Source organism: Schistocerca piceifrons, chromosome 2 (genome assembly GCF_021461385.2).
Source record: "Schistocerca piceifrons isolate TAMUIC-IGC-003096 chromosome 2, iqSchPice1.1, whole genome shotgun sequence".
NCBI classification, from domain to species: Eukaryota; Metazoa; Arthropoda; class Insecta; order Orthoptera; family Acrididae; genus Schistocerca; species Schistocerca piceifrons.
The window spans coordinates 315,377,965-315,396,202 of NC_060139.1; the positions used below are offsets into that span (position 1 = coordinate 315,377,965).

The 18,238-nt window shown below is 44.6% G+C and overlaps 1 protein-coding gene across 1 annotated transcript in view; it reads left to right on the forward strand.

Annotated features, from left to right (window-relative positions):
• LOC124775354 overlaps positions 1 to 18,238 on the forward strand; it is a 217,834-nt gene that overhangs the window by 112,197 nt on the left and 87,399 nt on the right. The window contains exon 4 of the mRNA XM_047250185.1: positions 13,293 to 13,453. Coding sequence (XP_047106141.1) covers positions 13,293 to 13,453 — 161 coding nt within the window. The remainder of the gene's footprint in view (positions 1 to 13,292; positions 13,454 to 18,238) is intronic.

Sequence of the window (18,238 nt, forward strand, 5' to 3'; positions counted from 1 at the left end):
TCGCAACCCCAAGAAAGAGTTGTGCGACATAAACGAAAGTTGGTAAGCGTGTTTTCCCATCTGAGAGATGATGTCTATTCTGATTTCTCGCCAGTCGCGTTAGAGTGGCGCTAGTAGCGCGACAATGGGAATGCAAATCTTGCCTGATTTAAATACACGCTGTAACGGTCGTGAGCGCTAATTACCTTTGAGATTGGACATTGTGAGTTTATGTTAGTCACGAATGTGTTTAAGACGACATAGACGTCATTATCAACACCTCACTGAGTCTGAACCAGGTCGTGTAATAGGGCTACGAGTAGTGGGATGTTTGTTCTGCGATACTGCAGAAAAATGTAAATATTGCACATGATTGCTAGCAGCGGCGGTCACGAGAATGTACGATCGCAAGAAAACCGGTCTCTTGACGGCCATGTGGCACTACTGAGAAGGGAGGCTGTCGTGGTCGGAGTATGGCTCTGGCGCATCGTACTGCATCTGCAGCAGAAATTAGAGCAGCAGTCTGCACCACAACGACACAACGAACCGTTACAAAACAGGTTGATTCCGTATTTCTGGATTTCCGGAAAGTTTCTGACACCGTTCCTCACAAGCGACTTCTAATCAAGCTGCGGGCCTATGGGGTATCGTCTCAGTTGTTCGACTGGATTCGTGATTTCCTGTCAGGAAGGTCGCAGTTCGTAGTAATAGACGGCAAATCATCGAGTAAAACTGAAGTGATATCAGGTGTTCCCCAGTGAAGCGTCCTGGGACCTCTGCTGTTCCTGATCTATATAAATGACCTGGGTGACAATCTGAGCAGTTCTCTTAGGTTGTTCTCAGATGATGCTGTAATTTACCGTCTAGTAAGGTCAACCGAAGACCAGTATCAGTTGCAAAGCGATTTAGAAAAGATTGCTGTATGATGTGGCAGGTGGCAGTTGACGCTAAATAACGAAAAGTGTGAGGTGATCCACATGAGTTCCGTTGGAATTCGATTACTTGATAAATAGTACAATTCTCGAGGCTGTCAATTCAACTAAGTACCTGGGTGTTAAAATTACGAACAACTTCAGTTGGAAAGACCACATAGATAATATTGTGGGGAAGGCGAGCCAAAGGTTGCGTTTCATTGGCAGGACACTTAGAAGAGGCAACAAGTCCACTAAAGAGACAGCTTACACTACACTCGTTCGTCCTCTGTTAGAATATTGCTGCGCGGTGTGGGATCCTTACCAGGTGGGATTGACGGAGGACATCGAAAGGCTGCAAAAAAGGGCAGCTCGTTTTGTATTATCACGTAATAGGGAAGAGAGTGTGGTAGATATGATACGCGAGTTGGGATGGAAGTCATTAAAGCAAAGACGTTTTTCGTTGCGGCGAGATCTATTTACGAAATTTCAGTCACCAACTTTCTCTTCCGAATGCGAAAATATTTTGTGGAGGCCAACCTACATAGGTAGGAATGAACATCAAAATAAAATAAGAGAAATCAGAGCTCGAACAGAAAGGTTTAGGTGTTCGTTTTTCCCGCGCGCTGTTCGGGAGTGGAATGGTAGAGATTGTGGTTGGATGAACCCTCTGCCAAGCACTTAAATGTGAATTGCAGAGTAGTCATGTAGATGTAGATGTAGATGAACAGTTACTTCGATGAACCCTCTGCCAAGCACTTAAATGTGAATTGCAGAGTAGTCATGTAGATGTAGATGTAGATGAACAGTTACTTCGATGAACCCTCTGCCAAGCACTTAAATGTGAATTGCAGAGTAGTCATGTAGATGTAGATGTAGATGAACAGTTACTTCAAGGAACTCCGAGACAGTCGCCCCGTATCGTGCATTCCACTGTCCCCAAACCAGCACCATTTGTGACTTCTGTGGTGTCAAGCGAGATCTCATTGCGAGGCAGGATGAGGTTCTGTTGTGTTTTCTGATGAAAGATAGTTCTACAATGTGTGATGCCCGCGTGTTGCTTACAAGGAGGCCAGCTGAGGATCTACGAGCAACCTGTCTGCGTGCTATACCCACTGCACCTATAAATGGAGTCATAGAGTCTGGGATGTGATTACGGATGGCAGCAGGAACACCCTCGTGGTTATCCAGCTCACCCTCAGTGCAAATTCGTACGTCAATCCGATGATTCGACCTGTTGTGATCCCACTCATTAACAGCGTTTCAGGGAATGTTTTCAAACAGGATAACTCTCGCCCACATACCGCTGTTGCAACCCAACCTGCTCTACAGAGAATATCGACTTGTCGCCTTGGCCTGCTCGATTACCAGAAATGTCTCCAATCGAGCACATGTGGGACATCATCGACGACGAATCAAGCGTCATCTACAAGCAACGTTAACCGTCCCTGTATTGACCTACCAAACACAACTGGCTTGGATGTCCGTCTCATAAACTGACATCCGACACCTGTACAACACAATGCACGTACGTTTGCACGCTTGCATTCAACATTCTGGCGACTACACCGGCTATTAATGTACCAGCATTTCAGATTTGCAATGGATTTACTTTATCCTGTGATCTTGCAATATTAATCACTCAATTATTCCGGAAATTTAATTACCCTACATTAATTATTTTTGGTGTTGCGACATTTTTCAGCAGTGTACACAGAAAATAACAGTAGTTATGTCACACTTCCCTGGGGCACCTCTAACGATAACCTTGTGTCTGATGAATACTCTCCGTCCAGAACTACCTCTGGGTACTGTTACTTAAGAAGTCTTTGAGACACTCACGTATCTGGGAACATGCTACGTATGCTGGTACCTTCGTTAATAGCCCGCAGAGGTGCACAGTGTCAAATGCGTTTCAAAAATCTAGGAATATGGAACCTGTCTGTTGCCTTTCATCCATAGTTCGCAGGATATCATGTGAAAAGAAGGCAAGCTGAGTTTCGCATGAGCGATGCGTCGTCATACTTACCTAGCTGCCGGAACAATCACTGACGTCTACTTTTTGACTGCGAGCGCCGGCTGCTCATGCGGTCTGGGTAAAATAAGTTTGGATCTATAACGGTTATGGGAGCCAAAACCGGCCGGCGTGAGTAGATACAAAAGAAATTGCAATTTAGACTGTTACTATTTATTCCCATATGAGGTAAAAATCGCTAGGCTTCCAAAACGTCTTTGCAGACATCTTGCAAGGTTATGTGAGCATTAGTAACCAGTGTAAGACTTTCATTCGATTTTACAGCGCTGTTTTTCTCGTACAACGAAAGCTGTTTATAAACGGAAAAAGGAATTCTTGAAGTTGAGTTATTATACAGAGTGTTTCAAAAATGATCGGTATATTTGAAACGGCAATAAAAACCAAACGAGAAGCGATAGAAATACACCGTTTGTTGCAATATGCTTGGGACAACAGTACATTTTCAGGCGGACAAACTTTCGAAATTACAGTAGTTACAATTTTCAACAACAGTTGGCACTGCAAGTGATGTGAAAGATATAGAAGACAACGCAGTCTGAGGGTGCGCCATTCTGTACGTCGTCTTTCTGCTGTAAGCGTGTGCTGTTCACAACGTGCAAGTGTGCTGTAGACAACATGGTTTATTCCTTAGAACAGAGGATTTTTCTGGTGTTGGAATTCCACCGCCTAGAACACAGTGTTGTTGCAACAAGACGAAGTTTTCAACGGAGGTTTAATGTAACCAAAGGACCGAAAAGCGATACAATAAAGGATCTGTTTGAAAAATTTCAACGGACTGGGAACGTGACGGATGAACGTGCTGGAAAGGTAGGGCGACCGCGTACGGCAACCACAGAGGGCAACGTGCAGCTAGTGCAGCAGGTGATTCAACAGCGGCCTCGGGTTTCCGTTCGCCGTGTTGCAGCTGCGGTCCAAATGACGCCAACGTCCACGTATCGTCTCATGCGCCCGAGTTTACACCTCTATCCATACAAAATTCAAATGCGGCAACCCCTCAGCGCCGCTACCATTGCTGCACGAGAGACATTCGCTAACGATATGGTGCACAGGATTGATGACGGCGATATGCATGTGGGCAGCATTTGGTTTACTGACGAAGCTTATTTTTACCTGGACGGCTTCGTCAATAAACAGAACTGGCGCATATGGGGAACCGAAAAGCCCCATGTTGCAGTCCCATCGTCCCTGCATCCTCAAAAAGTACTGGTCTGGGCCGCCATTTCTTCCAAAGGAATCATTGGCCCATTTTTCAGATCCGAAACGATTACTGCATCACGCTATCTGGACATTCTTCGTGAATTTGTGGCGGTACAAACTGCCTTAGACGACACTGCGAACACCTCGTGGTTTATGCAAGATGGTGCCCGGCCACATCGCACGGCCGACGTCTTTAATTTCCTGAATGAATATTTCGATGATCGTGTGATTGCTTTGGGCTATCCGAAACATACAGGAGGCGGCGTGGATTGGCCTCCCTATTCGCCAGACATGAACCCCTGTGACTTCTTTCTGTGGGGACACTTGAAAGACCAGGTGTACCGCCAGAATCCAGAAACAATTGAACAGCTGAAGCAGTACATCTCATCTGCATGTGAAGCCATTCCGCCAGACACGTTGTCAAAGGTTTCGGGTAATTTCATTCAGAGACTACGCCATATTATTGCTACGCATGGTGGATATGTGGAAAATATCGTACTATAGAGTTTCCCAGACCGCAGCGCCATCTGTTGTTGAAAATTGTAACTACTGTAATTTAGAAAGTTTGTCTGCCTGAAAATGTACTGTTTCCCAAGCATATTGCAACAAACGGTGTATTTCTATCGCTGCTCGTTTAGTTTTTATTGCCGTTTCAAACACACCGGTCATTTTTGAAACACCCTGTACAAATGTGTTTCCGAATTCTTACATGGGGACATTGCAAGTGGACTTGCCTTTGTGGGAAGAGGCAGCCTGGTTTTGAGTGCTGGATGGACAAGAAGACCAGAAGGAGAAGTAAACAGCAGCTCTTTTGCCAGTGAATGATGTACAGTATGACAGATTTGGTCACTGGCCAGAATATGGGCCAAAAGCGAAGATGTAGACTTGCCCCTCAGGGATGGTCGACTGTAAAACGCGGAAAATGCGGAATTGTTCTGTGTTTTGTTGCAAATATTTTAAGACGCTTCACATGCAATACTGCAAAATGCAACAATTGTTTCAGTCGCAGGAACGACATTGTAATATTTTTATTGTAGCATGCGCCTTTTTTGGCAGTTATACGTCGGCTTATTGTAGTTTGAAGCAATGTATGTAAAATTGTTCACATGACCATACACGTCTAATTTAAGTAACTTAATACTTTTCCTTCAAATATTTCTCAGTGTGCCAAACAAAGGGTTAATGAGGAAAATTAATTCATAATTGCTTCGAAAAAGAAGGTATTTACACACAATTTCCTAACGTAGTTTCCTTTCCATAATTGGTGAAACAAATTCTTTCATGACAAGAATAAGTTTCCGAGTCCTAACATCAAGGTGGTGTAGATGAATTAGTCTGGACTGTGATTTAAGTAGTCCCAATGGGTTGAATGACCTCCGAGAGGATGCTGACGATACTGGCCCTGTCATTAAAAGAATGGTCAGGCGAACGTTATCCTGAAATGTTCTTCAATCCTGCCACGGTCAGCAATAAGTTGTCCTTGAATAAGGTCTATATTACATGGTTTTGCACCATTGGTAACGGTTTGCAGCATTTCGAACATTGCATAAAGCCTGTCCCCACTAAAGTTTTGTGTGTGTACTGCAAAGAACTCTTCCAATGGTCGTGCAGATGGAGGATTGGGAGAAAGTAACAAGTATCTCTTCGAGGTGGGATAGTTGCTTCTGATGCTCTTGGCTGAACCGTCGTTGAATCTCATTCGGAGATAGAATTTCAAACATATCTTTCTTAAATCTTCGTTCACGTGATAATTCTTAAGAAGCGGACGGTGAGTGTACGTTTCAATGTCGCTGGTATTTGTTGTGTCCTTGAGATATTCGGGTCTTTCAGATTTAGGTTCTCAGAATAATATTTGGCTTTCTGCAATAGCCTATCAAACGCTTCCGCAGTTCTACGTTTCGCAAGAACTGCTTTTAAAACGTCTACAGATCGTTTCACACCGGACGCATTAAATTTTGGATTCTGTACTGATCTGACCAGCTCTTCAAGTAAATTAAAAATTTCAATGGCGACTGTCACGTAAAAAAAACTTTTCGAGCCGCTTCGCGTAGCCCTGCAGAACTGAACGTTTTTGTCTGTAATTGAGCTGGATGCATTCAGTACTTCGGCTACTTTTTTCTGGAGCAGCTAACAGTTTTCTCTGAAATGTTTCACAGATTTAACAATCACAGTTCATAAGGTCGCACACACCGGCATCAGCCGCTGAACTGTCGGTTTGGATTCGTTTTGTCGACACCAGATGGTAGCACAGCATCTACGCACGCATTTCTCTTTTTTGCGGCTTCCGGTATTATATTTGAAACGTCATTAATAGTCACCAAGACATTGCACAATGGATCACGTCTTTTGAAACTTCCTTTGGTGGAAGATCCAAACAATGATTACTGGAGTGGATGCAAAAGCTCTTTGGCTGGTATCGAAGAAAGATTTCTTCACACCCTTGTTCCGCCCATATATATTAGCTGCACCATCGAAACAATGGGCGCGTAGAAACTAATTCCTACTGAGAGTCTTAGAAGGATGTGTTTACTGGTCGTTGCCAGCGTTTGTGGCTTGGCCACCATATACTCTGAAAAAGTTCTTTTACTTCAAGCGACTAAAGGCAAGCCGGCCGGGGTGGTCGAGCGGTTCTAGGCGCTACAGTCTGGAACTGCGCGATCGCTACGGTCTCAGGTTCGAATCCTGCCTCGGGCATGGATGTGTGTGATGTCCTTAGGTTAGTTAGGTTTAAGTAGTTCTAAGTTGTAGGGAACTGATGACCTCAGAAGTTAAGTCCCATAGCGCTCAGAGACATTTTTGACTAAAGGCAACATCCATAAACAGTAAACAGGCCCTGGACAGCCACATCCGTCGTTGAACCTGCTGCAGTTCCGTAAAATGAAGAAAATTTCATCTGCTGCAGTCTCTCATGTGAGCATCAATTTCCAGTATTTAATTTCGTATCACTGGCGAGAACCAAGTTTCGCTAGCCAGTCACATCCGTCATTGGATCTGCCATAGTTTCGCAAAATTAAGAAATTTTCATTTGCTGCTAAGCGTCTCATGTGAGCAGCAGTTTCCAGTATTTTGTTTTCTGTCACTGACGACAACCAAGGTCTGGTACACTTGAGTAGCCAGTAAAGCTGTTCTAGCTTTCTCATAATCGGTTATCTGACGTGTCGCGCTTTCGCCGCTCTCGGGTGTGCTGTTTTCACGTTGTTGAATAACGGCGACAGACTTTTCTGTGTCTTTTTTGCAGTCAGAGAAACCTTTTTAAAGAAAAGCTGTTTTTTCTTTGATCTCCTATTGCTTACTATGTAAATAGACCTAGTACAGCCATAGCAGAGCACAACGTCACTCGCTTCTTCGTAATGCAGCCACGGATAAGGCAGGCACAGATCATTCCCATTTTATAAGATGTTTCTACCCTCCGCGAAAACGTATGACAGGACGGGACAGAATGCAGTTGGAGTTACGCAGTCCAGTCACGTTAATGTGACCACCGCCTATGTTCGACGTCAACGTGCAATAGCCACTCATTGACGGAAGGTGGCAGCACCGGCAGTGGAGGGTCCATAAAGTGTGAGGGAGGGACGCGGACAACAACGCAGTCATAGTGGTATGCGGAAGCAGAGCGATTTTCCTGACGTCCAAAATACACGATCACTAACTTTCTGGCCATCGGTGGAAGCATTTCCGAAACGGCTAAGTTTGTAAACCGTTCGTGTGCCGACTTGGTTAACGTACACTGTGCATGGCAAAATGGCGTTATCGAAAAACGGCGCCGAGACAACGGTGCTGCACCATGGGCCATAGATATCAGGGGCGAACGACGGCTGCGGGGTTGTGTTCGGCCGAGTAGACGTGCAACTGTTCAGCAACTGGCCTCCCAGATGAACCAAAGGACTACTAACAACGTCTCCTCAACGACCGTTCAGTGAACGTTCCTGCGTATGGGCCCCTCAGCAGGCGCCTGGATTGTGAACACATGCTGACGATGATGGCTGGAATTCGCACGCCACTAAGTTGCGAACAAGCGGCCTTTTCGGATGACACGTGGCCGTTGGCGTGTACGGCGTGAAACACCTGAAAGCAAACACCCTACAAAATCGTCGGAATGGGTCCAGGCCGGAGTAGGGATCGTTATGGTCTGGGGAACGTTTTCGTGTCATTTTCTGGGTGATCTCGTCATTCTGGAAGGCTTAATGGATCGACATATGAATGCATCTGTCATTGGGGACCACGTCCAGCCCTACATACAGTTTGTTTGTTCCTCGGCACGATGGCATCTACCAGCAGGACAATACAACGTATCAAACAGCTCGCTGTGTGCGTGTATGTTCTAAGAGCACTAGGATGAGTTTACCGTACTTCCCTTGCCTCCAGACCCCTCGGATTTAAACTCAGTCACGAAACCGTGGGACTACACAGATCGGGCTATTCGCACCATGGATCCTCAATCGAGAACCCCAGCGCGGCTGATCACGACCTTGGACTCGGTATTGCTCCATATCTCTGTCGGTACCCTCCAGAAGCTCACTGACTCTCTTGTTGCACGTCCACGTTGCAAAAAGTGGTTATTTTGGTAGCTGTTTGCATTAATATCTTGGGTCGTGTACAAGACGGTTACATAGTCTTTCAACTACACTACTGGCCATTAAAACTGCTACACCAAGGAGAAATGCAGATGATAAACGGATATTCATTGGACAAATATATTATACTACAGCTGACGTGTGATTACATTTTCACGCAATTTGGGTGCATAGATCCTGAGAAATCAGTACCCAGAACAACCACCTCTGGCCGTAATAACGGCCTGGACACGCCTGGGCATTGAGTCAAAGAGAGCTTGGATGGCGTGTACAGGTACAGCTGCCCATGCAGCTTCAACACGATACCGCACTTCATCAAGAGTAGTGACTGGCGTATTGTGACGATCCGGTTTCTCGGCCATCATTGACCAGACGTTTTCAATTGGTGAGAGATCTGGAGAATGTGCTGGCCAGGGCAGCAGTCGAACATTTTCTGTATCCAGAAAGGCCCGTACAGCACCTGCAACATGCGGTCGTGCATTATCCTGCTGGAATGTAGGGCCTCACAGGGATCGAATGAAGGGTGGAGCCACGGGTCGTAACACATCTGAAATGTAACGTCCACTGTTCAAAGTGCCGTCAATGCGAACAAGAGGTGACCGAGACGTGTAACCAATGGCACCCCATACCATCACGCCGAGTGATACACCAGTATGGCGATGACGAATACACGCTTCCAATGTGCGTTCACTGCGATGTCGCCAAACACGGATGCGACCATCATGCTGCTGTAAACAGAACCTGGATTCATCACAACAACGTTTCACCAGGCAATGTCGGTCAACTGCCGTTTGTGTATGAGAAATCGGTTGGTAACTTTCCTCATGTCAGCACACTTTAGGTGTCGCCACCGTCGCCAACCTTGTGTGAATGCTCTGAAAAGCTAATCGTTAACATATCACAGCATCTTCTTGCTGTCGGTTAAATTTCACGTCTGTAGCACGTCATCTTCGTAGTGTAGCAATTTTAATGGCCAGTAATATAGTTTCTTCAAGGATTCAACAGTTTCATCTAGCTATAAGCAAAAATGGCTGAAACAAAAATGCTAACAGCATATTTGGTGACGTACGAGAAAGATTCTGAAAATTTTTGGAACACTGTGGGTCTAAAAACAAATGAAATTTGTTTATATTTGGCAGCTACTTGTTAATGTTTTGCTAGTTGTCTGCAGTGTAGTTTGTTCAATCTACTTTAACAGTTTGTTAATTATCATTATTTAAAGATTTTGCGTCAACCGAAAGATTAATTTGGCTAGAGAACATTTTAGGGCTATGATTTTTTTATTTTAAATCGTCACTAATGTCTAAACACTGTGAAGATCGGGTTTGAAATGCCTTTGGGGAAGAAGCCCCTTCTAAAGAAATAATTTACAATTGGTATAGTGAATTCAAAAGAGATCGTATGTTTCTTAGTGATGAATTCCTTGAAGTATGGCCAAGAACTGCTGTTGCTGATGAAAATGTTGTCGCTCTTCGATCAGTGCTTGAGGAAGATCGACCGACATCTTATGAATTTATGCGGGCGACATTGAGCATTGGTACGAGTCAAATTCAAAATGTTTTGCAATAACAGTGGGACTTGAGAAAACTTTGTTGCCATTGGATTCCACATAGATTTACCCCCGAACAAAAACAACACACTGATTGGTACTGAAAAACTCTGGAAAAACTTCAAGGTCGCACTTCAAATTTTGTTTGGAATACCGTTAGTGGTGATGGATCTTGAATTATCTCAACTGTCTTTCGGACAGATCTTAAGCCTAAAAAGGTCCGACGATTTCACAATGCTGGTAAGGAGACGGTTACTAATTTTTTTTCTAATACGGTGTTTATTTTTAGCACAGCACTAAAAGATAGACGTACTATTACTGCCGGATAGTACGCAAATGTCTGTTTACCCCAAATTTTTGAACAAGTTCGTGAAAAAAATGTCCATCACGCCAACGCATTATCGCATTCAGCAAATCAGCAATTCAGTAGATGGATGCCCTGAAGGTCAGCACCATTGACCCTCCACATTACAGCCCTGACCTAGCACCTTGTGATTTCTTTTTGTATAAAAAAAATTAAAGATAAAATGCATGGGATCGCTTCTTCGTCATCGGATGAAGCAGTGCAACATTATAAAAACCTGGTTCCTGAACTACTCGGCAAGACTGACATCATTGCTTTAAGGATGTAAAAATGTATTGATGTCAAAGGGGAATATCTTGGAAAACAAAACAAATCTTTTCTAAAGTAACACTTGTTTGATTTTCTAAAACTGTTCAATGCCCCCCATGTTTTCAGTGTCGTTATGACTGTGGATCACGTAAATATTCAAAGGGATTTGGGAAGCAGAAACCGTATCTGCTCCCACCCCCACCCCTTCCCCCCATCTCCGCCTTCGGTTAATACGCCACTTGGAAGGATAGGGTAGGAAATCGGTCGCGCTCTTCGAAGAATCCATTCCAGCACTCGCCTTACGCAATTTAGGGAAATCACGGAAAACCTAAATCAGGTTTCTCGGGCGGACATTTGAGTCTCTGTCCTTCCGAATACGAGTCCAGTGCCTCGTCACATCGTCACGTTTCTCGTGCCCTGTTCTTCTTGGCCTTCCTCAGCTTCGTTGTGCTGTATGTCGATTATACTTACACCTTAATTTTTCTGAGGCAGCCTCGGCTAAAAAATGTTGCGTACCAATGTCCTCTTTTTCTCTAAATGTATAGTAGATATTTGGCCTTTTTTTAGCTCAAACTGTTGTCTGACGTGCCGGCCTCTGTGGACGAGCGGTTCTAGGCGCTTCAATCCGGAACCGCGCTGCTGCTGCGGTCGCAGGTTCGAATGCTGTCTCGGGCACGGGTGTGTGTGATGTCGTTAGGTTTAAGTAGTTCTAAGTCTAGGGGACTGATGACCCCACATGTTAAGTCCCATAGTGCTCAGAGCCATTTGAATTTTGTTGTCTGACGTCAATACCTGTGTCTGAAGAATTGCGCCTCCACAGCAATTCTGCAAGAATTAAATTCTTTATATGCAACCTCAACAGCTCAAGAACACCACTGAATATCTTTGCAGAAGGATCAGTAACAAACGAACGACTTTTCCGTGGCGCTTTAGGTTCGGACTTAATTTTCACAGACCATAACTTCCGTTCCACAAAAACTGCCCGCTTTGTTGACATACTGCAAAATGAGAACTTCTATTGAATGTAAGCGCCTGCAGACTCGCAGGTCTTGAATCCCATAGACATAAATCTGTGTTACACTCGAGGATCTTTTGGGACCCACAAATTGTATCAAGGCAAAGATGGGACAAGCAGCGCTGAAGCTATACTAAAGAGGTGCATTGCTGCCCAGTGAGCATATTTCCTACTGATTTGGCATCCGTATGTTAATGACAGTTCTTATCAATGTAACACATTGCTCCAAATGTGGTAGTTGGTCTTTGCTGTCCTTTTAACTTTCGTGTTAATAATGTCGATACACATTGTACGAAAAAAAGCCCTGTACCATGAAGAAATTCTCCGAATGGGACGGAAACCGGTAGAAGTGATGTACACGTACAGTCAAACAAATGGTCACAATTTCAGAAAAAATGGATAATTTATTCAAGAGAAAGAACAAGTTGAGCAAATCAATAACGCATTGGTACACCTCTGGCCCTTGTGCAAGCAGTTATTCGGCTTGACATTGACTGATAGAGTTGTTGGAAGTCCTCATGAGGAATGTCGTACCAAATTCTGTCCAACTGGCTCGCTAGATCGTCAGAATCCCTTGCCGGTTGGAGGGCCTTGCTCATAATGCTCCAATCGTTCTCAACTGAGGAGAGATCGCCTCCCGCTGTGGCCGAGCGGTTCTACGCGCTTTAGTCTGGAACCACGCGACCGCTACGGTCGCAGGTTAGAATCCTGCCTCGGGCATGGATGTGTGTGATATCCTTAAGTTAGTTAGGTTTAAGTAGTTCTAAGTTCTAGGCGACTGATGACCTCAGATGTTAAGTCCCTGAGTGCTTAGAGCCATTTGAACCATTCTGAGGAGAGATCCGGCTACTGTCCTTCCCAACGTAGGGTTTGGCAAGTACGGATATAAGCAGTAGAAACTGTCACCGTTGCGGGCGGGCACCATCTTGCTGAAATGTGAGCCCAAGATGGCTTGTCATGAAGGGTAACAAAGGGTGCGCAGAATATCGTCGACTTACCACGGTGATGTAACGGTGCCGAGGATGACAAACTAACAGGTGCTGCTATGAAATGAAATGGCACCCCAGACCTTTACTCCTCGTTGTCGGGTCGCATAGAGATGGTATCCCACGGCTGTGTGAGAAGTCTCTAGACACCTGTTCGATGGTCATTGGGGCTCAGTTCGAAACAGGACTCATCCCTGAAGACGATTCTACTCCAGTCAGAGAGATTCCAAGCATTTTTTCTGAAACTGTAAACATTTATTTGTCTGCACATATACGTCACATCTATATATATCTGTCTTTTTTTGTCTTAGAGTGTATTTCATAAACTTTTGTTTTGTGTTTTGATATTATGTTACCCAATACCTAAAAACTGTAACTCAGTATGTGATTGTTCCTCAGCAGTTGGAGAGCAGTGTAATTGCTTGTGTTGCAGTCACTGCGACTTGCGGCCAGGAGATTTTCAACAACGTGACGTACTTCGTGAACCCGCACTTCCCAGGCCTGTCGTCGTCTTCTTCCACGTGTACAATCACCATCAAGAAGGTGGTACCCAACGTCAGTCAGCTGCGGCTCGACTTCGTACACTTCAGCATGGTTAGTACCCTGTCCAGTTCGTTCTTGTCGCGTATTACTAACGGCCACACATCAGCTGTTGCATTTATGAATGTTGTGCGTGGACGATGGTGGAAAAGAAAAACAGATTAGGAGAAGAACAAAATAAGGGGCTTACCAGTGAAGATATCGGCACCACGACTTGGAAACTGGGATCAGCTGGCTGCGCCATTTTGTATTGGAAACCTCAAGCGGCGTGCTGAGGTACTGTGGCGACGGGATTTTAATGTGTACCTGACTGCAGACATGTACCAGGTGGATATAATTCAAGTGCAGCTACTCACGGAGGTCCAGTGTTGGCTGTAATTATCCCATGGCAGTGGAACTTTGTAGATATGCTAATTTGTTCATGCGGAAAAAAAATTAGTTCCAGTTTTGGCCACCAGGTGCAAATCTGGGGCTGTTCAGCATCTCTTCGACGTCTTCGGTACTCACACTGAACAAATTGTGTAAGTGGTTGTTAATAATACCATCAACATTATGTCTTTCTCACTCCTTTTGGGCTTTTATACCCACGTCATGTTCTTAAACCATTATATATGTAAACATTTCTGTACGTCTTTCTTTCATGCACAGCACCAGATTTGAGCTCGATGGGCAAAATTGGAATTAACTTTATGCAGCGTAAATAGGAGCCGCATTAACGCATTTGAATATCGAGCAAATTTTGCTGCCATACGAAAATTAAAGCCCACACTGGGCGTCTGTGAGCAGCTGCACTTTAATTATGACTACCTGGTACCTGCAAACAAACAAAATATGAACTGCGTCATTTTATTTTTGAGGAAATAACTAAAACTTTTTGACTTCAATGCGTATTTATCTGTGTAATACATGAATAAACATTCATTTTGACTCATCAAACATCTGAAACAAGAGACGATCCGTAAAATCAGGTGAAATAGTAAATGCCAAACCAAAATTATACATTTCAGTCCCGAAATGCAAAACAAAATTGTTGGTACACGTGGAGTCACAACAGTTTTAGAAATTTGTTATTGTCCAAAATTCACATTACAGTCGCAAACGTTTAGCACTGCACTGAATTATATTTCCCTTCTTTATCCTGCACAGAAAAAAAAAGAAATAACGTAATTCTGGAACGAAAATGAAATACAACTTTACGCATTATTGTACATTTTGAAAACCCAGCTGATAAATGTTTTTTCGTATAAAGAAAACAAGTGTTTAGAAAATACAGTCAGTTTGCGCTATTATTGTTTCAGGAATAAAAAGTAGTACATTAAGAAAATTAAGTGCATACTGAAACTTACGAGGGCATGCTAAAAAGTAATGGCTCCGATTTTTTTTTTATATTGAAACACTTAGAGTTTTTTGACTAAAACAAACTATATTAACATTCTAAATCTTTATTCTTCAAGGCTACATATTTATTCCTCGACATAGACACGCTGGCAACCGACGCGTTGCTCATGACGAGAAACCATTTTGTTGATATCGTCACCGTAGACTGTTTGACTTCGTTGACGGAGCCCCAATCTTACCTCTACTTGCACTGCTTCATCACTATTAGAGTCAAGGTTCTGCGTCGTCATGCAGAAGGAAAGGATGCTCCATTTGTGACGAACTGTTCGCATTCGAAACTACAGTACAGCACTCTGTTTCTCAAGCGCCGATATAGTTGCGTTCCACACCGCCATGTTACACGCTACAATTCGGAGCCCTAAAACAGCGGCAGAAGTCTGTAAATAAGTAAATATGAAGAATAAAATGGTTCAGATGGCTCTGAGCACTATGGGACTTAACAGCTGAGGTTATCAGTCCCCTAGAACTTAGTACTACTTAAACCTAACTAACCTAAGAACATCACACACATCCATGTGCGAGGCAGGATTCGAACCTGCGACTGTAGCGTTAATAACGTTTTTTTTTTTAAATTAAAAAGCTTTAAGGGTTTTCACGTAGAACTAAGAAATGAGAGCAACAAGTTAGTGGGAGGGTACGTAAAAGGGTAAAACTTAATGACAACACATTTGGCATACAACTGCATGTGAAACATGGAGTTACAACTATCTTGAAAATATGAACACGTATTAAAAATGAAACAAAGGTGAAAGTCCTTTCCACATCTGTGCTCAAGAATCCACGTCACGGAACACCGCGGAAGATACTACTGGTGTCATTACCTTGTTGCATTCACGAACGGTGGGTGGGGAATATGATTGCAGGTAAACTTCTATATGAAAGCTATTTTCTCTAAATTTCTCTGTGTGGTCATTTCACGAGAAGTCTGTGCGAGGAAATATGTGTAGCCCGACTCTTGCTGTAACTTATAATAGCGGATTTTCAACAGCAAACCTTCCAGTGATACACATCGCCCCCCTTGTGTCGCCTGCCACTAGAGTTTGTTGTGCATCTGTGTAACGCTCTCGTGCCGACTAAACGAACTCGTAACGAAACGCGCCACTCCTCATTGGATCTTCTCTACTCCTTCTATTAATTCAATTCGGTAAGGACCTGGGACTGATTTGTAATACTTTAAGGTTCGGTCGAACACGTGTTTCGGGCCTCTGCGGTTCTTCCTAAAGCCCCTTACAGTCGTCTGGCATTGTTGCAGTCCTGTAAATAACGCGTCGTCTACGAACAGGTGATGATGATGATTTGTGTTGTAGGGCGCACAACAGCGAGGTTATCAGCGCCCGTTCCCAAAAGTTCAATTCAGAGCCGAATCGTGAGAGAAGTGGTATTCTTCAAATTGCAAGATTGGACACAGCACATCAAAACAGAGAGATAAAACTAAAAATGAAATAGCAGTACAAACAGGGAAAAATAAGTAACGGTGGCTGAGTGACCACTTACAAATAATGGGTGACCAAACCACTGGACAGCACATTAGGACTTCAATCCCAATATTTTGGGAAGAAGGCCAGACATCACACAAAAACGTAAAACCCTAGTGACATTCGCCTCATTATTAGTTAAAAGAGAGTGGAGGTCTGGTGGGAAACTGAAATCTGCCCTCAAACCTGCATATAAAACACACTCAGTTAAAATATGCCGTATCGACAACTGTGCCCCACATGTCTGACACGTTGGTGGCTCCTCACGACGTAACAGAAAACCATGTGTCAAAGGACAATGTCCTATTCTAAGCCGTGTAAGGGCTACTTCCTCAGCGCGTCGTTGTCGGAAGGAGGTGAGCCACGGTCGGACAGAATCCTTCACCGCTCGCAACTTATTATCCCTCACGTCCAGCCACTGAGCCTCCCACCAACGCATGACCTTCCGAGTCACGAAAGACATAATGGCCTGCAGGGGGACGGAACAGCGAGCAGGAGGTGGGATGGAGCAAGCCTCCTTGGCAGCCGCATCTGCAAGTTCATTTCCAGGAATCCCTATGTGCCCTGGAACCCAGCAGAAAATCACATCCTTACCCTGCTGTTGCAAGAGCAGGAGTGCGTCCTGCACCTCTTGCACCATCCGATCTGCTGGGTACATTTGTTGAAGAGCGTGGAGAGCACTTTGGGAATCGGAGCAGATGATGAATTTCGTGCCACGATTGCGGCGCATATGCTCTAATGCTTGCAGAATGGCAAACAGTTCTGCATAGTAAACTGAGAACTGCTCTGGGAGCCCTATCCGATGGACAGTATCGGGAAACACAGCAGAGCAGCCCATAAAATCCCCCTGTTTAGAACCATCCGTGTAAACAGGAGTAAAATCGGAATGGCGTTCTAAAATCTCAGTAAGTTTAATTTTAAAAAGGTGGTCCGGGGTACAATACTTCCTGTAAGCAGCCAGATCAAGAAGTAATCTTGGCCTTTGTAGTCGCCAGGGAGATCCCCTACTCCATCCCTGGTGGAGGACCTTAATGCCCTCCAGGTGTACCGACTCGAGACTCTCCTTTGCACGGATGCCAAACGGCTTTGTCGCCGCCGGACGGTGGCGGAAGAGACGTGCCAGTGCCGGCTGGGAAAAAGTGTCGGACGCCAATGAAAGAGGAGTGGACTTGGTCCTGTACGCGTGCCGTACCACGAGGAGAAGACGCCGAATGGACAGCGGAGGCTCTCCCGCCTCGACACACAGACTAGCAACCGGACTCGTGCGATAAGCCCCCGTTGAAAGCCTAATACCCTCATGGTGAATCACATCCAACATTTGGAGGTAGGAAGGTCTTGCAGAGCCATAAGCTTGACATCCGTATTCCAGTCGAGGTCGCACAAAGGCCTTATAAAGTTGGAGCAGACGTGCCCTGTCAGCGCCCCAGGATCTATGACTGACGCATCTAAGGACGTTGAAAGCCTTGAAACAGCGGACCTTTAGATCCTTTAAGTGTGGCAACCATGTGAGCTTCTCATCAAAAATAAGCCCGAGATATTTCACTTTTTCCATAAAGGGGAGAACAGTGTCTCCTAGTTTTAAAACGGAGATTAAAAAGAGAACGGGAACGGTTAAAATCTACACAAATGGTCTTCTCCAAAGAGAATTTAAAGCCCGTGGTCTTAGTCCACTTCTCCAATCGCACGAGTGTCAGCTGTAATTGGCGTGTAGCAGCTGTGACGGAGGAAGACGCACAGAAAATGGAGAAATCGTCCACAAACAAGGAGCACTGCACGGGCCGGCGCACTGTGGACGCAATACTATTGATGGCAATTGCGAAAGCTGTCACACTGAGGACACTTCCTTGAGGGACACCGTTCTCCTGCTTAAAACGGTCAGACAGGACATTCCCAACCTTATACTGAAAATACCTGTCTGACAGAAAGGATCGGATGAGTGTGGGTAAACGCCCACGGAAACCCCACT